General features: G+C 36.9%; 1 protein-coding gene across 1 annotated transcript; it reads left to right on the plus strand.

Moving 5' to 3' along the window:
• Positions 1-67: 67 nt before the first annotated feature.
• On the plus strand, positions 68-19821 carry ARL5B (ARF like GTPase 5B). The gene is made up of 6 exons (XM_069776588.1): positions 68-266; positions 8229-8289; positions 9546-9693; positions 12635-12718; positions 14436-14587; positions 16551-19821. The coding sequence occupies exons 1-6, from the start codon at positions 221-223 to the stop codon at positions 16597-16599; spliced, it is 540 nt and encodes a 179-aa protein (XP_069632689.1). The 5' UTR covers positions 68-220; the 3' UTR covers positions 16600-19821.
• The last annotated feature ends 3800 nt before the right edge of the window (positions 19822-23621 follow it).

Here is a 23621-nt window from a genome sequence, read left to right on the forward strand (position 1 = left end):
GCCGTGTAGGCGTTGGGGCGGCCCCTCGCGCCGTGCGGCCGTTGGCCGGGGGGGCGGGGCGGCGCCGTGTGCCCGCCCCCCCCCCTCCCTCGCCCCCGTCCCGGCCGCTGCCCCGGGGCCGCCGCGGGCTGCGTCCGCCCGAAGGGAGCCGCGGAGCCGCCGCCGCCGCCTGGCTGAGCGCTGGGTGCCCTGGGGGCTCGGCGGGAAGCCGAGGCCAGGCATGGGCCTGCTCTTCGCCAAGCTGTGGAGTCTCTTCGGTAGCCAAGGTGGGCGCGGGGGCCCGAGCCGGCCGCGGGGAGGTGGGGCGGGCGGCGCGGCTGTGGTGAGGAGGGGGCGAGTGGAGCCCGCGGGGCTGAGGGGGGCGGCGGGCAGCCGTCGGAGGCCGGGGGCCTGCTCTGGTCGCCGGGCTTCCCCTGAGGGCGCGCCCGGGCAAAAGTTGGGCTTTTCTTTGTGTGGCGCCTCGAGCGCCGGTTCCGCGGCGCCTCACGCTCGGAGTCGCTTTGTTTGTGCTGCGGAGGTGGTGCCCTCCTCTCCCCCTTCCTCCCTGGCCGCTCGGAACACTTCGTTGATCCCGGGCAGCCCCGCGAGCGGCGTGCGACCGAGCTGGCGGAGGGGTGAGCGCTGCTGCTGCCGCCGCTGCCGCCGCTCAGACGTGTTTTTTCGCCGTCGCGGGGACTGAAGCTTTGATGGACGATACAGGTCTTGTTTGTCTTCGTAGACCCTCCGGTTTTAAGCCGGGGTCTGCTATTAAAACGATGCTGTTCTTATCTTTAGTGTCACGAAGAAAACACCAAACTTGGGTTGGGGCATTTGAGGTAAAGATCTGCTTGTGTTTTGGCAAAGGTGCTAGTTAAATACAGTTAGTGACCCAAGAAAATCACTTCTCGAGCCAAGAATAAAAGGATTGTTAAGGGGATAGCTTTCCCTTCTCTCCTACCTAGTGCACCCAGCCCCACAGTAGTGGCCCATGCTCTAATCCGGAGTTCAGACCTTGTGGCTGCCATCACCTTTACCTCAGACAGTTATCATAAAAACAGAAAATTATGTTTTATTTATTTGTTTTAATGAATCTTGCTTACCTAGCTTGCTTAGGGTAGAAAATAAAATAGTCAAGGAATTTATCATTTGTATTGATTTTCCTTGAGGCCCTGAGTTTTGGAGCAGGCAACCTGATGTTAATGTTATTGTTCTCTCATCAGCTTTCAAATGCACGCTTCATTCCCACTTTAAAGTTACTAAAAATGTAGTTCAGCTTTTTTGTGCAACACTGTTGCCAGTACAATTTTGCAGATTTGGCGGGGCAGGTACGCCTGGTGTCCCTTTAATAGCCTTGTCACAGTCAGTACACATAACCCATTCTAATTCTGTAAATACCAGAGCAAAGTCTCTGTGTATGTATGTATTAACTTCTATGTATCAAACTGTCTTTTAATGGGATGGGAGTGGGACGGAGATCCAGACCATTTATCTTTCCCCCACATACACTATCCTACCACGCCGTACCTGAAGTCTTCTAACAGAGTCTTCTGAATTTGCTGTTGATTTGAAGATTCTTATTTTTCTGAACTGGAAAACCCATTTGATAGGATTCAAGGTTTCCCCTGTTGTCCAGAAAACTGTTAAGTACTGTCTTGGTTTTTATTAAATACTGCAATCTGTGACTCCTTTCCTTCCATGAAGGACTCCAAAGAGACATCTATAAGTAGAGAACTGATCAGGAGGTAACTTCTGGCGGCTTTTAGTGTTGGTCTATATGGTACCTTACAATGTCAGCATTTATCTTCAGGAAGGAAGAGGTGCAGTTTTGTTGTTTTGGTTTCTTTCTTTTTTTTTTCTTTTTTTTTTTGTTACTATGTGACAACATTAGATTACATTGATTCCATTTCATTAGTGGAAAACTTGTTGTCTTTGTTACTGTATATTAATTCCTGAAAGGAAAGTTATTCTTCATGCATTTAAAATGTTAATGAAAATTAGTATCACAGTTAAGATAGCTGAGGCACTACCATGGAATACTTACCAGTTAGCTTTTATCCCAATAAGAGGCTTCTGGGGTGTATTCTGATCTTGTTTTGTTGCTGGGGTTCTTTGTGGTTTGGGTTGGTTTTTTTCACCCCCTCTTATTGTGGTGACCATAGAGAAGAAAGTGAGTTTCTTTTCATGGTCAAAATTGAATTTCCACCCTAGAAAACTCTCTTCAAATATAAATTTTTGACCCATCTAGTAGGAAATTATTCTCTAATTACATGACTATTTTCCTGTAAATAATATTATTAATAATTATAAAGAGTAGTAGTAAATTGGTTTGGGTTGCTCTTCTAGTTATATCAAATCTAGACAATTTCTCAGAGAATCCATAGGCTGTCTAATGAAACTGCTTGTTGAGCAGACTGGTACAGTAGTTTACACAATGATTTTTACTATCTAGAGGGACTATGGCAAAGATGCAGTTACACCCCAGTGTGTGTGGAGCATGTCATCAGTTCATCATGACTAGTGTGGGTTGTGCTGATAGTCTGAAGCACTTGATACTGGCAAAATGAAAGGTTAAACAAAGCAAAGATTTAGAAAGTGCCATCTGTTTTCCATCAAGTAGAGCATGAGGGAGGAGGTGTGCCTAAGTGCTAGAAGATAAGAACAGGAAATCATTGGCATTTCACTCGAGTATTAATTATGCACTGGAGTTTTGCTTTACGTAAATGTGAATAATAATAGCTGAGCTGAAAATGCCAAATCTGAAAGGTATTAGATCGATAATGTTTGGCCAATGTTAAAGAAATATCTACTGGTTAGCTAATACCATGAACTCACAGGAAGAAAATACATTGGTAGCTTTCTGAAAAAACACACGTCTTAACTAACATCTGAAAATAAGCCTCATATGTTTTGTGCCTCAGAGTTCAGTGAAGTTAAAGTGTGTGATGCACAAAAAATTGAGTTCGTTCAGAGTGACTTCTGCCTGGCAGGAAAACCTTGTAATCAAGGTACCTTAGGTCCTACTAAAGGATCACTATTAATTTACACATCTTCTTTACTACTCTTGCAATTTGATTCTCTTACCCTCCTTTCCAATGGCAAGGATGAAGTACTGGAAGGAAGGTCAAGAGACTCAACCTAATCTGTTTTTAAAGACATTCAACAATAAGTGTCTGTTGACTAATGTTATCTATTGACCTCTTCCAGTAGCATTTCTTACTATTTATATTCAGCAGTTTTAGCCCTGTGACTTGGGTAACATCTGTGTGTTCCTACCAGGGAGTTGAATCTGTCTGTTGTTCTGTTTCAGCTTACTGTACAAGCAGCAGAAATTGTTCCAGTTGGTTCAGCCCATTTTGATTATGGTTAGCCCGTTTTGGCAAACCCAGACTGGCTCAATGGTGGAGAATTTAATGGTTAAAATAGTGTTGTGTTTTGACCTGTGATGGGAACTTTTGGAAGGGGAAAGCCTTTAGCTCTTTTTCCTCCTACCCTGGCAGAATGCACTTGGTTTTCCATTGCAGTGCACCGTCTACTCTCCAAATCTGGTATGTGGGATTATGGAACAAGAAAAGCTACAGTGCAGAGCAGTTTAAGGAAACTGGGTGATGCCTGTGCTGATCTGTGAGTCAATGACTAATGAAAGAGATGAAGGCTAACAGCAGAGACTGTTAGTCTCTGCCTTGAGCACAGTCTGTCAGGGAATATCTGTTTAGTTTTGTGGATGTGTTTGGAAGGGTTCATTTCCAGTTTGAGTTTGGCAGTAGTCTTTAAACAGTGGCTGTTTCTGTTTGGGTGGTGGTGGTGGTAGTGGTCAAAACTGTTCCAGGGCCTTATTTAATGTTGTTGTTTTCTGGTCTCTGTTTTTCAGCTCTCAATATATATTGTCTCTCAGTCGAGTAGTAATTGAATGATGTGAACTGAAACAGAGATACGTATAAGAGAAACAATTGGCTTGAAAATAGATTTTTGTCTTTTTTTCTAAGTGACTTACTGATGGCTTCCTGATTCTTTTTCCTTGTTTTTGAAATTGACAAAAAACATTGCCCGAGTATTGTTTTCATTTAAACAGCTGCAGGGCATAATATTTTAAAGTCTAGTTATAAAGTGTCATAAGTTCAGAATTAACTTACACTTATTTTGAAAATAAATAAAAGTATGTTTAAAAATAAAACAGTATTAAAAAATGACCTGCTTAAGCTATGATTCAGTACTCAAATGGCACAGTCTTCTAAGCAGTGTGTCATAATACGAATAAATGGTGGAGCAACTAACTTATTGCCTATGTTAACACATAGCTAAATAAAAGTTGCTTGACTTACCATTCCATCAATACTATCAAGATTGCCCTTAATGAAACTATAAGGAAAGTACAGAAGTGAATGTCAGCAACCCTGATAAAGGCAACTCTGACAATTGTCAATACCTTATTCTTTTGTGTGTGTGTGGCTGATAGAGTTCTTTAAGAAGTTCACAAATCTGTATTTTTTTTTTTGAATGATAGTTGTTCAGAGTCTTCCAGGTTGCTCTGAATAAATGCTATAGGTGTTAAAAAAACTGCCATAAGAAAAATAATGATAAGCTCTAAGTCAAGGTGGTTAAACTTCTGTAACTCCCCAGTTTACTTCACTTGGCCTTGCTGACATTTCCCAGACTGTCCAGTCAGGTTAGCAGAGACCATTATTTGCAAAACCAAATGGATTTTGGTTCCAGTGACTACTAAAGGCTACTTTCTTGTAATCAAGTCTGGAAATACAAGATGTATTTAAGCAGTTCTTCTGGGCTTAAAAGAAGATTCTAAGACAGCTTTTAGTGTGCAGAATTAATCCTTGTATTGAAATGTCTTTGAAATTTAGTAAAATGCTACTCCTCCTGCCTCCTCTTTAGCAAACTTCTATCTGCATTCTGTCTTCAGCCTTAAAGCCTCCAAGATTGTTATTCTTTGGAACTGGATGTGGGGTTTGTGTTGCACAGCCTGAAATGTATAGGTACCCTTTCCAATATTGATTTCTTTTTTCAAATATGTTGGAAATGAGCCTTGCTCATCATTAAAGTATTTAGAATTTTTTTTTATTTTTAATTTTTGCAAATTAGAAAGAGGAAAGGGCAAAATTGTGAGAATTGAATCTTCAGGTTTGGTTCTTTTTACCACAGAGGAGTATAGAAGAACATGTGAAGAAAAAAGCATATTATGTCTTCCTTCTAACCTCTGCAGGAAGATCATCTTCACTGTCCTATTATTTTGTTATACTAGACTGCCAGAGATTTTTTTAACAATACTATGTGCTTTTTTTTTTTTTTAAAAACAGTCCACCAGGAATTATTGACATAAAAGAATTCTTTAGATTCTTTTAAGCAGTAGTCTAATACTGTCTTTTTCCCCCCTGTGTATGCCTACTTTTTCTACTTTTTTTTTTTTTTTTTTCCCCCCTCTTTCTACCTGATTTGTAAAGCCTCTGCTCTGGCAACTCTGTTACGTTTTTTTCTTCTTCCTTTGCCAAGAACATGGTGGACTGTGAAGATGTTCATGAATACAACCCAAACTGAGTTTGAATAATAACCAGTGAAAGGGAGAAACTTGGGTTAGTCTGTAAGTACAGAACACAAATATGAGCATAAATCACTGCCTATGGTTTGATCTGTAATTGTCCTTTCTCTTAAATGTAGCATCTATCTTCTACTAGTTGCTCTTGTTTACAAGTACTCATCTTGCTAAAATTTTGTTCTTAGTTTGGCAATTTTTAGTTCACGTTTTCCCTCTAACGCACATACACAAGTAAAAATTCTGTGATCTAACCAATCTAAACAGAAATTCAACTTTTAAATATGTTTTCAAGTGAAGAGTTTTCCATTACCATAGATGACAATTCTGGAAGCAACTGCATTAATAAAAGGTGGAAACTGCTATTTTTATGAGATACTGATGCTTTCATCATATTCTTTTCATCCCTAAATCAACATTAATTAATACTTGTGTGACTGTTTCTTGTTTGTGCTTCTCCAGTTACTCTATAAAATACTATTTGACTACAGAGTAACACAGATAAGCTGTGCTTTTCTTTCCCAATTAGTGTTGTACCATGCACGTTTCAGTGGCTTTCAAAAACAGTTATCTCAGTGGAGGGGTTTTTTTTTTTCATCACTTTAGTGTGATATTGTTTCATCCGACATTTTTCTCATTCATTCCTAAGACACTATTCTGATGTGAAGGTGGGAAAGAGCAACGTAATGCCTGACTGTAATTCCTTTTCTTTTTTTCTTTGAAAATAACTCAAACAGAATGTTGCAGAAATAGAGTCATCTTCTTCCAGGCAATAATTGACAACATGGCTGTTTTGAAAACAACAGAAGGTTATTTCTTTGTTTGAACTTTGAAAGTCCTTTAAACTTAACTGAATTTGAAAAAGAGATGGACAGTCTAGCTATGTGTCATGGTTTATTAAGAGTTGAAAGCAGAGAGGATTTCATATCACTTATGTATGGGCAAAGGTTATTAATTACTGGTGCTGCTGCTTATGGGGCTAAAAGAATTACTGGATTTAAGGCCAGGAAAAGTTCTTCCCTTAGAACATGGTGGCAGGTTGCAGTAGTAGGGGAACAGATACAAGGAAATACCTTTCAACATTTATTAGGGCCATAGGTTATAATATGTAAATAGATTTAAAAAAAAACAAAACAGCAAAACCAAAACCCCAACACACTTTAATTCTTCGTTAGCCCACCCACTTGTGGGCAAAAATATACCAACCAATTTATGATCGATCTTCTGACCTTTTAGTAATTTGTTGTATAAGTCTTGTAGATCGAATGTGGTATTTTAGAAGAAATCTTTAGGCTGTGAACCGTGTTTTGCTTTTGAATAAGTGCCCTAGAATTTTAAATATTACCCCTTCAAAAGTGAGCCTGTTCACAGACTTTTTATGCAAGTTTACTTCTAGCATCCATTCATAAATTCTCTGCTCTGAAGTGATTTGCTTTTTTGTCAGTAAGCAGATCAGTATCTTCTAACTTCACGCATGTATCAAAAGAACCACCATTCTAATTGGCTGTGCTGCTGTATTTGAAATTCTAAGAAGGGTTAACTACAGACAAGCATATAAGTTCTGGGGGGTTTTGTTGATTTTGTTTGGCTTTGGCTTTGTTTCCCCTGTGCCTGGAAAAATAACATTGCAGCATTTGGAAGATCACCATTCTATAAGCTGGACTTCCCAGCAGGTTGAGGGAGGAGGTTATTCCCTTCTACTCAGCACTGGTGAGGCCTCACCTGGAGTAGTGTGTCCATTTCCAGGCTCCTCAGTACAGGAGAGACACAGACATGCTGGAGAGAGTCCAGCAACGGGCCATGAGGATGATGAAGGGACTGGAGCATCTCACATGAGAAAAGGCTGAGAGAGCTGGAACTGTTTTGCCTGGAGAAGAGAAGGCTCAGAGGGGATCTTGTCAATGTGTATAAAACCTGAAAGGAGGGTACAAAGAGGACAGAGCCAGGCTCGTCTCAGTGGTGCCCAGTGACAGGACCAGAGGCAATGGGCACAAACTGAAACGCAGGAGGTTCCCTCTGAACACTTTTTCACTGTGAAGGTGACTGAGAAGTGGCACAGGCTGCCCACGGAGGTTGTAGAGTCTCCATCCTTGCAGATAATCAAAAGCTGTCTGGACGTGGTCCTGAGCAACTGGGTCTAGGTGGCCCTGGTTGAGCAGGGGGATTGGACCAGATGACCTCCAAAAGTGTCTTCCAACCTCAACCATTCTGTCATTCTGTGAATTTTCAATTTAGAAATTACAACGTTGGAATTTGTGATCTATTCAAAATACAGCTTTCTCTTAGTTTTTACTGTGCAAATGATGGTGATCCCTTAACAAGTGGTTATTATTGAGCCTTAAATATTAGGCTAACATTTTGTGCAGTCTTTGGATGTTTGGTGATGTTCTTAAGATCATACACTGCTATGAGTTACATTTTTTCATTGTACTTTTCTTTCTAAAACTAGATTTTTTTAAATTAAGTAACCACATTAATAACCATTCCTTTATGAAGACTTCCAGTACTGACTTTTCCTAAAACTGTAGTCTCAAGAGAAGGTGAGGCTTTGTGGACTTTTTTTCTGTCCTGAAGTCACCAGTATTCTGTGTAAGCTATTGAAATAAGACAAACAAGCAGTTGCTTTCTTCAGTAAGGAAAAATGATTAACCAAAATTACAATTATTGCTGTTTTGACTAATTTAGTCTTGTCTTTTTTGTGTATCTGCAGAGCACAAAGTAATCATAGTGGGACTTGATAACGCTGGAAAGACTACTATTCTTTACCAATTGTAAGTATATGAACTATTTTGTTTTTCTGTTTACATTTTAGTATTTGTCACTGTTTAATCATTGAAAATTCAGCTTTGCAAACTGGCAGATCTGTAGGATCACAGTTTGTACATTAATGGTATTAGTTGTTCTAAACAGAGTAAATATTTAAATGGTAAGTGAAGGAACTTCAGTGTTTTAAAACTGAACTGTAAATTGAGTAACAGAATTGTACCTACAAGCACAAAGTAAACTGCACATTCTTTTGCCATCAAAGCCTGTCTTTATTTGGAAGCATAGAAATAATCCTGTCGCCAAGAACTGCAGAGAATTTATGGATATATGCAGAGAAATTAATGGATATTCTAGCCACTCTGCAAAAATCCATAAATGTTTCCAAATGTTTCCTGATTCCAGTGTCTAAAATTTGTGATGGAGGATTCCTCAGAATAGTATTTCATCTTGCCTGGGTCCTATCTTAAGCATTTTCAATAGCATCATTGCACCTAAATCTTGCCAGCATTACAAGAATATCTACGATGAATTCAAGAACATTGTCAGGAGCATAATTACTATTGTAATTGTGGAAAAGGAGGAGGGTGTAACCAAATTACTATGCATATATTTGGATACAAAGGGAGCAGGGGATGTTTTCCACAAAAACTGTTTTCTAAAGCACTTTTGACGAAGCTTAAAGGTAGAACTGAAATTTTTAGCTATGTAACCAAATAGTCCTGTGGAATTTGTTTTAATATTGAATTACTAAATTGAGTGCTCTGATAAAGTTATATCCTGATTTAAATTTTGCACGATTTAGTGTTCCCCTTATTTGGGATCTTTAGAATAGTGGCTTCTACTTTGAAGCAAGTGTATTTTAAGTATCTGTTGAAGAGTGCCCTTTAAAAAGAGAAGCTTCTTAAAACACAGATGCTTATCCATTTGTTAGAAGCCTTTTATGTGCTTATTTTTTGTTGCTCATGTCTTTAACCATGTCTACAGTCTGCTACAAAAGCACACTAGAACTTCATCAGCCACAGTTTTTAATACAAATTCAGACTGAACTAATCTTTTTACTAAAGAACTGCACTTAAATATTTGCTTCATTTCTAAAAAAATTCAAATGTATAGGTCTTTGAAATATGCCTAGTTTTTTAATCCTTTTTTATCAGTGTTACACATATTTACTTTTCCTACAACAAATTTGTTGTAAATGAGCTGTGACAAGCCTTGTGGATTTTACTGGCTGGTCTTTATGGTGTGATATTGTTTTCTTTAGCTTAATGAATGAAGTGGTTCATACTTCTCCAACCATAGGAAGCAATGTAGAAGAAATAGTGGTGAAAAACACTCATTTCTTAATGTGGGATATTGGAGGACAAGAATCATTACGGTCATCATGGAATACCTATTATTCAAACACAGAGGTATGAGAAGCTGCTTCGAAGTCTGCAAATTCAATAAGTTTTTTTGAAATTATATTTATTTATTAGGAATATCAGTAGATTTTTTTGTAAAGATTGCAGCTGTATTGTTTTAAAATCTCTTTGAGGAAGAACAAACCCCCAAAGTATGAGGTATCTCTGATATGCAGCAATTTTCTAGTAAAATTTGAAGTATTTTTCTTGTATATTTTAATGTTGTTTGATCTGTGGTATAAACTGTGAAGTTAGACTTTTTTCCTAGACAATCAAATGGTATCAAAATACATTTCAGATCAAATGGGTTTTCTGCATGTTTTTTCAAGTAGATTTAAAAAGAAAATTTTGCAGTGGTTAACCTAACTTCTGTACATCTAGTCTGAATGTTTTTGAGGTAATGATAATTAAGGATGAAGAATGAAACTTTCTCTAGACAGCGGTATTTAAAAAGCTCATCAGCTTGTGGCTTTTATCCAAAGGATAAAGGAAAGTCTAGCTGTGCAGTACTCATGAGGTACTGGTAAAGCTGCCATTGCTGGAAAGATTGGAGTAGAACTCGGCAACACTTGTCTTTGGGGGTTTGTTTTTTATGCCAGTCTTTTTGATGCCAAAAGGTTATCAATGCAACATGCACATAAAATCTCTGTAGCCTCACTTTGAGACTTCTGCATTGATGTAAAAGATTTTAGACTTCATTTCTTATCATATCTACTAAAAGCAGAGACCTCTTGTAGATATTACTCATTACATAAGCGTTCCATCCTCCTGTAGAATGAGGTTTTCTGTCCTATGCCCGCCTTTGAGAAAGGGGAGATTAGAGTGATCCACCCCAGATGTTCAGAAATGTTTTGTCTACTGAAAGCCTGGTGATGACATCTCAACCTTCATCTCTAGTATTTTAAACTTATTTTTAATTTTATCTAGAAAAGTATGGCTACATCCAAGACACATACATGTGAGGGTGAAGATACTTCTGCCAGCATTATGTGGTACAATAACAATAAGTTCTTGACTTTTGTCCACTGAGCATCTTTGATTTTGGAATTTGGGGCGATGCATGTATTGTTTCTTCTTTTGATTCTTTTGGGATGTTCTTCATCATATTCCGGCTAGTAAGTGCTTGAAATCCAGTGCTTTCTAGCACTTGGAAAGAACAACTTTCCCTTTACTTAGAAGCTTTGTCTGCTGGAAACAGTTGAAGAAGAAAAGGGGTCTGTTTACTATGCTAATCCTAGCCTCCCTGATATGAATAGTTCCTTTACTGTTCCTCCTCATCTGCTAGACATTGCAAAGTCACATAAGCATTAAATTGACTTAGTTTTTCATACTTTGTGGTCATTTTCAACAGGTAATGAATCTCCTTAATTTTATAAGGCAAAGTGATTTGGAGCATATGTTGGAGAATTACAGCGGTGACTTCTAATCCGACTTTTTTTGTTACTATCTCTGTTTTCTCTGTTTCATTATATGTAAATTGAAGCAATCTAAACAAAATCTTTGGGTTAATGTAAAAATCCCACAAATAAGCTTTTCAGTGCATACCTGTCCTAATTAGTTTCAACTTGACATGGCTAATTCTGCCATTCTGTTTTAAGAGTCAGATAGTATTCTTACAGAGAGGATGTTGAGACAGGCTTACTGACACAAGATTTGGGGGGAGAGGAAAGGGGAGGAAGCTCTCATGGTTAAGCTATTGGGGTGGGGGCAAACAAAGAGAGCTACATAAAAGAGAAAAGGGATGGAAAGTATTCCCATCTGGGAAGAGAAGTTATGGAGTCTCTCGGATGAATGTAATCTCCTTAGTTTCCTCTCTAGTGTAGCATGTGTTCCCTGTAATTTTTTTATTTTTTTTTTAAATACTATCTGTATAATTTTCATCAGAACGTGCTTGATCTCCCTACTTATTGTTCCCACCTATGATGCTGTTAGCGCTGCTTGGAGCACAATCCGGGCAGGGCAAGTGTTGAACACTGATCAGTTGTTACGGTTTGTGTACACATACTAATTGTGTAATGCTTACAAGCGTTTACTTGAGTATTACCTACTGTGTGAATGCCATGTCTTTTTCCTGTCTAGTGTAAGTCTATAAATAGAAGGTACAAAACAAGGGGCAGAAAGAGTGGGTCAAAAGAGGGTAATTTTCATACCAGTGACAATTGCTTCCCATGGCAGACCTGATGTACCAGACCTAGCAGAGTCCTAGGATTCAAAAGTACGTGGCCATGAGAGTAATGTGCCTGGCAGAAGCAGTAAGGATAAAATCACTGCTATAGCCTTCTCCAGGTGCCTAGGCGGAAGGGTGCAAAGTTGTAAGTGAGAGGCCAACTGCACAGCCCCTTTGTGTTACAAAGGTTAAGGTGTTATGCAACAACATAATGCTAAGCCCTACAGGTACATAGCTCTCTGAGGTCTGATGTGCTACTTTGAAATAACATTTCTTAAGCCTTGTAAGATGATGCTGAATTGCTAAAAATGCTTCTTTCAAATTAGGGAATTTCAATTTCGGTTTTATAGTTTTCTGAGTATGCAAGTAGTAGTGGACAGTAATAGGTGTTTTCATTGATAACTAACAAGTTTGTCATCCACATTTTAAATGTACTCCACTATCTGTAGGTGCTTTTGGTACCTACATCACTATTTTGCTTATGATGGAGGGCCTGAAAATTCACCAAGGAGATTTAACTGTAGTACATGACAGTGGATCTTAATAGCAGTGCTGAAATGTACGAGCACAATCTTTTTTTTTTTTTTAACTATAATCTTCATGTGTGATTCCCAGGGACCTAGCAAAAGACCGTAACAATAAAACTCTTGTTCTGTTTTCTGGTGTGCTCTGGAAGTCTGTCTCCCTTATATAGGAAGACTTGTGGTAGTCGTCTCTTGAAAATGTGCTTTCTGTAATTTATACGTTGTACTTACATACTGTACTATTGTTTTTTTCCCCTAGTTCATCATTCTTGTTGTTGACAGCATTGATAGAGAGCGACTTTCCATTACAAAAGAAGAACTTTATAGAATGCTGGCTCATGAGGTATGGTGGGGAGTTGGGATAATAGTTTTCTTTTGTTGTGAACAGTCAAATAACATTACATGCTTCCTATGTTAGCAAAAATTATACTGTCACAAAAAAAATTCTGACCCTAATTGTGCATGCATGTTGGTCACATTTTAAAACCATGTAAGTTATAAATAAACAGGAAAATTATTATGAAGCAGTCTTTAATAGAGCTTGCTTGATTGTAATCAAATCACTCTTTACTTTGCAAATGTTGAACTTGTTAATATAACTGGGTATTTTACAAGAAGTTTAAGGTATTAATGTTCTCCACCACTATCTCTCTTCTTTCAGTTAAATGGTTAAAATTTCAATAAACTTTTTTTTTTAATTTATTTTTTTATTTTTATTTTAGGAAGTAGGCAATTCCATTTCTCTCTTGTTTCTTTTAATCTGGTTCCTTAAAATTAAGGAGCATGTCTAATGCTATGGATAAATTAGTTTCAGTTCAGTTTCCTTCTGGATTTTTTTTTTTTTGTAGTTTTATTATTATATGTTGTATTGAGGGCTGTTCAACATTGGGTCAACTCCCTCAAACATCCTAAGCTGACATCTACATTGGATTAGCTAAAGTACATTAAAACCTTCTGTGATCACTCTCAAGCTAAATTAAGTTTGTTTTAAATCTAAATATCTCCATTTTTTGAAGGAAAAGGGTTTAGCACTATGCAAGTAATTCTGTGGAGTTCATTTCTCTGAGACATATGCATTGTTTCAAACAAATGATGTTTTTAGTTTATAGTTAATATTAATGTAGTTTGGGTCTGGTAGTAAGGAGGAAATGGACTACCAAGAAAGGTGGAAAGATGACTTTTTGTGGTAAAGTTTTCCCATGTAATTTATTAGTTTCCAGTGTTATAAACTCTTAAGAGATTGTGATCTACCACCTCTTGAAAACAGTCGGTAGGCCTTGACTGGACTACTTGTAGGAGTGAATTTTCAACTTTGGACCATAAAGGTTTGGGGGTTTTTTCTCTTGATGGAGAAATACTCTCAAAATTTAATATACATTTAAATGTGTTGAGCTTCCTGAGTAATGCATTTGTTTACTCTCCTGCATTCCTAAAACCATACATCCTGGTTCTTGTCTCATTGCTGTGTGGAATCCTGATTTCCATACAGAAACAAAACAACTTTTTATTAGTTTCTGTTTTTACTAAAGCTGCTGCAGCATTATGAGAAATCCCTCTTTGGAACAGTAGGTATAAAACTTACAAGAATTTAGATAGCTTTCTTTAAATTGTTATTGCTTTAATCACTACAGAACTTGTTTAATGAAGTTGAAAGTAATTTCAAGGGAATGATATCTAGCAGGCTTTTCTATTTGAATAGTATCTATGTAGATTTTGGAATGTTTATCCAGTAATAATTCTGCTGGCAGGATGGTTTGGAGCTTTATGAAATACATTTTAACAATAATTTAACTTCCATTAGTTAACATATGAACGTGTGGTCAACACCAAAAGGACAGTCTTATAATACATTATAATTTGACTCTCTGTGGTGAACACTTTGGAATAAGTTAGTTTCTTCAGTCTTAATGTAATTAATTTTTAATGCAGTAAGTCTCTTAAAACTCCATACTGCTGTGTAATTGCAGATTAGCTTGAATACAGTTCTTTTAAGGAATGTCAGCGCAATAGCCTTTTAGTTCTTTACAATAACTATTATGAATACTCTAAATTACTTCTAGGATTTACGGAAGGCTGCAGTTCTCATCTTTGCAAACAAGCAGGACATGAAAGGTTGCATGACAGCTGCTGAGATATCTACATACCTCACCCTTAGCTCCATAAAGGATCACCCGTGGCACATTCAGTCCTGTTGTGCTTTGACAGGAGAAGGGTAAATGCTTACTGCTTAGTATAGTAATATATGGTAAATGATAATTTAGAAGCTTATTGACACTAATGTGGATTTCCTGAAAGAACATATTTTCTGATCTTTGCAGTCAGAGGGACTTTTTGAATTTTTCCTTTTCTTTATTGAACCTTGTGTTTTGGGGTTTTTTTTCATAGCTCAAACTCCAAATTTGTATAAAGTCTTTCAGCTTATTGTTTGGGTTTTGTTGTTTTGGTTTTTTTAACAACAACACAAAAAAACCTAAACCACCACCCTTCCCCACCCCAAATATGTGGCTGCTGGCATAGTTATTTACTCTGTGTGCTACCATCTCATTCTGTATGTCTTCATGTAGTTAAAGAAATAAGCTACTGTTGTCTTCCTTTACACTCTGATCTGCCGTAAGCTTCAAAGGTGTGTGTAGGGTTTGGGGTGGTTTTGGCTTTTTTTTGGTTTGTTGGGATCTTTGATAAAACATGGATTTGATGAAGAGATACATAGATCTCGCATAAAACAAAATTCTTACCAATATTGAACCTTTTATTTATACCTGGCTGATGTAGCTAATTTTGAAACTTGTATACCTTATGGCAGGAATTACTAAAATGGAAAGCTGAGCTTTCCTTAGATCCTTTGTCTATAAAGATCAAAAAAAACCCCATTTTTGGATGCCTGTAGCAAGTTGGATAGTGTCTTGCTTACGTGGTTTGAAGTGTGCTAATTTTTCATCTTGATTCTTAAAGCCATCTTCTAATGTGTAATAGAGGGGTTTTTTCAGCTGCGTTGTACAACCTTTACAATAATGTGGTCTTGTGACATCAAAAATAGTGAATCCAACTGAGTATTTGGGAAGTGAGAGCATCTTCCTCACTTCTAGCATGAAGTATTTTCTAATGTAATGGAAGTGTCTTGTAGAGTGATTGGTAGCATTCACTTCCTTAGGGTGGGATGATGTGTTAGTGAAAACAAACTGTTTTTTTGATTGAGTCTTTGGATCATATTGTTTCATTCTAACAGTTAACTCTGCTTTCCTCCTACCAGTTTTGCCAAAGTCACTTTTGAGTACTTGGTTTGTGTGCTAACTTAGATCTTCAAATAAGTTGGCATTTGGAGGAAGGTAGAAATTAATGAATATGAACTTTGGTTCAGAAACATTGGCCATCCTAGGCTGCTGCTTTCTTATTTAAAAAAGATGAGTAATTAGAATACTTAAAACTGTGACCGTAGTGAGACCAACTCATAAAAAAATTTTTGGAGTTAGATTGCTGAGCTGAATCTTCCTTGGGAAGATCTGACAGAAGTCTAGGGACATCAGCCCAGTGTGAGTGAAACTTGCCCTCTTGGATAGCTAAGTCATGATATACTTTACAATCGAAAAGCTTAAAGATGGCATAAACTAGGTAACTAGATCCTTAGAACATCAAAGGAAGGCCTATCGTCTGAAATGGAAGACTTTTAAATAGCGATACAAATTGAGTCAGTAAGAGATTAGATCCTGTGCAGTCTTGGAGTTGAATATAAACATATTTTTAATTTTGCAATTCTTGGTACACTGCCTTTTTGTGAACCGATTCAGTCTGGGTACCTGTCCTTTGTCTTTTAGTATTAGTATTTAAAGGTCTAGCTTTCAAGTAAGCAGTCTTTCATGGGAAACCTGTAGAAAAAGAAAAACGTACTTGTTTCCATGTACTTATGAGTAAGCATGTTAAGAATAGTGTCTTTTAGATTTACAAGGAAAAAAAATGGAAGGCGTGCCAAGCTTCAATAAAACAGCATGCTTGACCATCTTCTTGTGGTTAAAGCCTAAGGAGACTTAGTTTAAAACACTATTTACTCAAGTTTCAGTCCCCATTCCAGCTGATTTTATTTATTTTACGTAGATGTTTTTAAACATAAAAACAGATAGAAGATAATTTAAAGATGTTGGAATAGAACTAGTACCAATATAACATCTCTTATTTTTCAGATTATGCCAAGGCTTGGAGTGGATGACCTCCCGTATTGGAGTGAGATAGCTTCATCCCCCCCACCGCCCCCCCCCAAAAAAAAAAAAAAGAAAAAAAAAGAAGAGACTTGTATTTATCCTGTGAACATGTACATTCTTCTGTACTTCTGGCTGCTAAGGCAGTGACCACGTTTAATTTATATCAGCCAACCCCCAAGCTGTACTTGAATCAAGTGCAGTTGAACTGAAACACAAAGTATTTTCTTAACTTTTTTTAATACACTAATCTTCAACTGGATGAACATAAGTGAATCTGGTTTTAAGCATTGAAATTCCTCTGAATGTGTATTCTAACTTTTTCAATGATAGCTTTTTTAAATCTGTTTTGTCATTGTCAATATTTCATACTTCCTCTTTCTAAATAGTTTATATAACTTACTAACATAAATGAGCGCAGTTTGTTTAATAGTGGAAAAGTAGTGAGTAGGTTGACTTTACTCTGGCATAGCTTTAGCCTCTAAGGATAACCATATCTCCAGCTGGGCTTCCTGAACATCAGTAGAGTTCTAGCCAGCACAGGAGTTAATAGTTATGAACGCAAATTTTTAAATTCTGAATGAGTTAGTTATAGTTAATATTGTGGTGGCTTTTAACCTGGTATATAATTGAACTTCTGCCTTAAAAGAAATCTATTTCATTCTCAGTTTCTCTGGTAAGTAGTTCTAGGATATGATTCTTTTTCGTTTACTTGAAAATACATCTCTGTACAGTGGATTAAAAAAAAAGTAATCATTATTAAGTGCTGATTTAGTCATTTAGAACTCAAATACTTTTTTAAAAATAAACCTCTTAATTATTAAATTTGGAATCACAGCAGCCAGTGTTATATGTAAACTTGCTGTAATCTGTTAATATTTTAAATACTGTATACATGAGCCTTCCTCACCTTTTGGTGAGAATGCTGTTTTCTAAATGAATCCAAAATCAAAAGGGAAGCCAGATTTATAAACAGAACAAAATCATGGTGCTGCATCTCTAGACTTTAGAGCGAAGCTAATCTTGACATTTATTTACCTGCTATCAAAATATGTTTTCAGATTCCATTGCAGAGAAAATATTTTGCCTTAATTTTTGTTTTGAGTCTTATTTGCAAGAGTAGAGAACTTTTGATGGTGTTCGAGTTAGATTCATTCACCTGAAATTTAGGAACTGGAAGTTGAAAAGTAGAGAGCTTCCATTTGAAAAACAGCTATTGAAAGATTGGACCTAGTAACTCTTAATCCAATTTGAAGGTGATTAAGTTAGATCTGTAAAGAGAATCTAAAGCTATGGATGAAGTTAATTGAGAACATGAGACACCAAAAAAATCCCTAACCACCAAATGCCCCCAAAAAATCTGAGAAATAAAATAAAAAAGAAAACAAAAACAGTAGTGGACACCTAATTCCTAGTGAAATCCCAGCAGCAGTCAAGGATCTAACCTACATAAATGCTTGGTAGGCTTTCCAAAAGCACCCTTCTGCACTTTTGCATGCCTAAAACCCATGTGGATTCTGGTTACTAGAACCATTAAGCTAATTGACTAGAGTCCTTGTATGAAAAACATTTTGTCATTAATCTTGTTTTGATAATTCAAGCACACTGAGTTTTCTTTAATAAAATTCTAAGTTTCATAAATTTCAGTTTGATTCCATTTTTACTGGAACAAAAATTAATGAAATTTTAAAAGTGTCAGCAAATATGTTGTCATAGGTGTTAATAAGCAGATTTTTTAATACATGTGGAATCAGTGATTTGTTGAAAAGTTATATATTGATGCAATTTAGCAGTAGTCACATTTGGGAGAGACTATGTTGAGTGTCAAGTTGAAATGCTCAGAAAATAATTTACATTAATGAAAAGTAATGATTAAAGAAAAAAAGAGGAATGCAAGGCAAGGCAAAAATCTGATACTAAAGCTTCTTGCTCTGATGTTCATGCTAACATCTGTTCTAATGTGCAAAAACAAGATTTGTTTTGTTCTTAGGGAAGCAAATTATAAATGAAAAAAATAAAATGATACTGTGAATGAGGTTTCTTGTTTGGTGACTCAATAATTTCAGTTTGCAATTTACATTTATTTTTAGGTTTATTTTTATGTAATTCAGAATGTAGTTCTGCATATTTATAAAAAGCACTATCTGGATGTATAGCTGTTTGATTATTTAAAAAAAACCCAAACAAACATGATTTTAAATTTAACCCTTTCCAGGTAAAACCGTTTGTAAAGTTATAGTTTGATTACTAAATCCAGTCTCACTTGAGGTAATATATCTAACTTGCGTTGGGAAGAAATGGTCATATTGTAGACCTTAGAATATCAGAATAATGAAGGTTTTCTTTTAATTCCTTTACACTTTTAAGGCCTTTAAGTACCTTTACAGAAGGAAACATTCTTGGCAATAGCTATAATTTTGATCACCATAGTACTTCATTTTCTACAACAGTTTTCCATTTATGATATAGATGTGTTCACAGCATTTATGCTGTGGTTTGGTTTTTTTGAAAAAGGCTTGGTGTGGAATTTTGGGGGGGTTTATTTTTAATCACCTTCAGAGCCTGCTAAACTAAAAAGTGGTCTAATTAAAATAATTTTTACAATGGGGTGCATTAGAACACTGCATGTGTCTCTGCACTGCCAAACTCTGCATTATTTTGTTAATCTGTATGTGGTAAGTATGTTCCAGGTAGTTTTTGCACTTTGAAAATATTCTGCATTTAATATGCTGTTCACAAAGAACACTATTAATTAGCTTCTCAGAGGAAATTACAAATGCAAGGAAACATTTAAAAACACTCTCCAGTAAAATATCACAAAGATTTTTCTCCTAAATAATACACTTTATTACAATATCCTGTATTTTGAGTAATTGATATGCATGTTATAGTCTAATTTATAAAATCAGACCCATTGTGTTAAAATAATGTATCATATTATGAGAGAAATAGTTCTGATTTGTTTAGCAGCCTCTATGAGCCTGCACATTTTGAGCAATTTTTGTCATGCTTGGATGAAATTGGCAGGATCCACTTTTTGAAAGTAGTCTTTGCAGACTTTAAGCTCTTTCTCTTAATTGAATTTGCTTAATGTATTTGAAGTGGAATTAAGTTTTACAGTAAGACTTTTTCTTCCTCCTTCCCCATGTGTTCATCTGTGAGCTAACTGTTGTTACTAAGTAGATCCAGTAATAATTTTAATGTTTCCCTCCCTGTTAATCACTTTAAGACTGAATAAAGCCTTATTTCATAAGTAAGTACTAGAAAAAATAAGCTGGCTAATTGAGTAGTGAGTGTGCTATCCTTCCTGTCTTTCTTGTCCAGCTAACTTTTATCTGCTTCAGTAATATATGGTAAGTGAAAACCATTTGCTAAGGAAAAAAAAATGTTTCGTGATCATAAAAAGTTGCTTTTCCTTTTGTACTATTTAGCATGTTAAAGTGGGTCATTTGTGGTTGAGAAGGAAACAGTTTTCCTTCCTTTCTTTACCCTACAGTTCACAGTTACTGTGGCTTGCAAATATTCAAGTGTTCTCTATTATAATTTCATATATTGAATTTTTGAAAAGTTCATTCGCTCTTCATAAACTGAAATGCTCCCTGTAAAATATGCAATTTGAATGTTTTCCAGTGTTGAAAATGAAATTCTATAGTCAAACTGGTAGTCATTTCACCATGTCAATATTGTAACAGACTCCAAAATAGGGTTTTGGGGTAGAAAAAAGCTCTGATGAAAAATTAAGTGTTTGATCTTGTGGTCTTCAGATAATATTTTTAAGAAACTGTACTTTCATTTGTGTTCTGTTTTTTTGTTTAAAAAAAAAACTTTTGGACAAAACATGACTTCTAGACAAATATTTACAGACAGATCAGTAATTTGTGTTGAGTTGTGAAAGTGGGGATGGGGGGTGAATTCCTGTCTTTCTGTTGAATCCCAACACTATTTCATAAGGATAGGCTTTAAACAATAGATACTTTTTCAGTGTCTTAATTTTGACCTTAATGTAACATAAGTTTCCTTTTACCCCAGCAATTCCAAAAATATTGCCAAAGAACAAAGGGGTTTGAAGATGTTCTCAAAGCAGAAGGGCCAGTGTAGCAAAATAAATATGTGCCTGTATTTACATGCTGTTACCTAGACATGGTGCATCTCTTGTATAGGAATACACCTCCTGAAACACTGAATAAAGTTCCCTTCCCGAAACCTTACTTTTTATCACGTTTAAAAAACAAACCCATAAATCTCACGTACTTGTTGGCTTTGGTTTCTTAAGTTAATGGAAAGATAAGCATATGTTAAATGCAGAGAAAACTTTGTAGATACAAGCCAATGAATTACGGAGTTTTGGGTGGTTCAGAACTTCTGTAAGACTACACAAATGTCACTAGATAGTCAAATCTGACATAACATTGCTTTGTTTTTAGAAAACTAAAGCTGGAATGTGTCAGCTTTCATAGGCACAAAAGTTATCCTTTTGGCTGAATGTGACTTCTTTATAATTTACCTCATTAAGTGCAATGTACAATCTGCTTGAGAGGTCCTGAATATGTGTCATAGGTTTTTTTCACTGTTCACGAGTATGTTTGTGGCAGTTTGCATTAAGGATGTACCTTATCTTGGTCTCTGTACTCACCACTGGAGGTCAGGCTTAGGAAACAAGCTGTCTTGATTTCTTGATGGTGCCTTACTACCTTTCTAGCCTATGTGTAATTTGAGCCCTTGTCCTTTTTTTTCTTTTTTCTTTTCTCTCCCTGTCCGAGGTATTGTTGCCTTGTACCATCTTGTCTAAAGATGCTGACAAAGGCATGTGAGGTACCGTACAAACAAACAAAAAAAAGGTGGTCATAAATAAGCTGCATTTTCCTCATACAGCTGTCTTGCTAAATCCAATCTCATTTCACTGTTTTCTTCCCTTTTTAAAAAAAAAATATTTTACATAACTTAAGTACCTTCTCTCAGTTTGTTGGTGTTCATGTTTACCCTCTAGCCTTGAGCACTCTCCATTTCCTAGACATGGCTGGCATCTCATCTGGGGATCTGAGTCCCCTAGCTGGATGTTCTACAGAACCTCCACAACAGTTCCTGGTACAGGGGCACAGATTTCCTGAAGTTAGCCAGGCAGGCTGTACTAACACTTGGGATCTGTTGCAGCTTCCTTTAATTCCTGTGGGCACTACCAGTTTTCTAGTATTAATCTCTGCAAGTTCTTCTGCATCAAATTTAAGACTTGCTATTCACCAATGTGTGCTGTTATCCTGATCTTGCAGGAGACCTTCCTTCTTTTTCTGTAAGAAATTCCGTAAGTATAGTATCTAGAGAGAGAGATATTATTATTTTTTTCCAGCAGCAGTGTTTGTCTAGTGTCAAACTTCTGTTTGTGGTGTGCAAGCATATACTATGTTCCAGTTCAAGAAATTGAGATGTCTTGTACAGATTTATATTACACTGCTCTAAATGGGTTGGCACCTGGCTTTTTATTTGTTTATTTTTTGGAATTTCTTGCCTAGGGGTTAAAGAGCTTCAGTATCCCCAAGCCAGTGATTCTTTCCAGCTATTTAAAAACACTGCACACTGTAATGGGAAGAGGACATGGGTGGAGCTACTCAAAATTTTTTTATCAAAATAAAATTAGTTGAAGAGTTGTTCTGTTAAATTTGGGTCTTTTTTGTTTGTGTTTGTTCCTCGGTGAAGAGGTATCAAAGTAGTGTAACACTGTCACTTTAAGTGTAGTGGTTAGGGAAAGCGTTTCTTCTTCAGTCCCTTCACTGGGGCAGAATTGGGTCCTGCATCTTGTGCAACTGTTGCCAGTTCACGAAACATCTTGGTTGGACACTTGCTTCCTTTCATCTCGGGAGGAGCTCCAACTTTGATCCTAAAGAGACTTTCACATCGTTTTGACCATGGGAAGCCTGGGTTTTTGTTTGTTTTAGTGGACTGTTCCCTTTCAAAGTAAGAGCAAAACAAATCCAAATGGAAGAGGAAGAAAAAACTTGTTTGGATTTTCATGTGTGCATTTGACTATGCTTAGCATTTAGCTGAGTTTGCTCTTTCCTTTCGTAGAGTCTGCCCTGTGAAAGGCCTGGAAGGCAACAGCAAAGAGAGCAAATATGAAAAATGTGGCCACGATACCAACACTAGCAATAGGAACTTGCATCTCAGAACAACCTTTAACTTTTTCTAAAATTAACTTGATGACCTTTTGACACTAAGTTTTTCTATATTTTGCTCCTTAGGGTAGAGCAATAGAAAGGTGCATACTGTCTGCACAGTGCCTGGGGCACGTTGTTACATACTAAGTTTTTGCCCTGCCCACCATGCAGGCAGCTGAATGAGGCTCTGAGAAAGTTAGTGCTTCATGTCAATGATGTATCGAAAAGCAAGTTCTGACACTGAGCAAAGACTTCAAAATTATCAGGTGTGATGCAACTTTGCTTTTTCTGACTTTCTCTATTTCTGGGACCACAGACATCTCAATCCTTTCTTTTTATCTCTGTATTGGCTGTTGATGGCTACACACTGTTTATAGCAGCATAGATCTTGCTCTCTTGAGGTATCCAAGAAAATCAAAAAGCTTTTCATATAGCTGAGTAGCTCAGAAGACATGGCTGTGTGTCATAAAAGTGAGGCTTAAATTGTCAACCCAGTATTTCTGTTGGGCATTTAACTAAAATTTACTGTAGAAAATTTTAGGGTTATGCCAGAATTAAACTGTTACACATCTAGTCTCTAATAATATAGTGCTATAGTCTTCAGTTAGGTTTGTTTCTTGATAGTTGTGCTACTCTTCAATTAAGTTGGTTTTTGGTTTGCTGCATAGGGATAAGCATTTCATATAGAAAGTTTTCCTATATGTAACTGTGAAGACAATCCTCTGTTCCTCCATTTGCACACCAGTATGTGTCCCCTAGATGGCAGGAAAGGATCACTTTAACAGTGCCAAACCTGCATTAACTCATGTGCTTGAGCATCGACCCGAGAGATTTTAAGAATACCTTAGTAAAACAAAGTTGTTATTGCTAGCTAAATCATGGGGACCGTGCTTAGATACAATGGAGA

Source organism: Haliaeetus albicilla, chromosome 2 (assembly GCF_947461875.1).
Source record: "Haliaeetus albicilla chromosome 2, bHalAlb1.1, whole genome shotgun sequence".
NCBI classification, from domain to species: Eukaryota; Metazoa; Chordata; class Aves; order Accipitriformes; family Accipitridae; genus Haliaeetus; species Haliaeetus albicilla.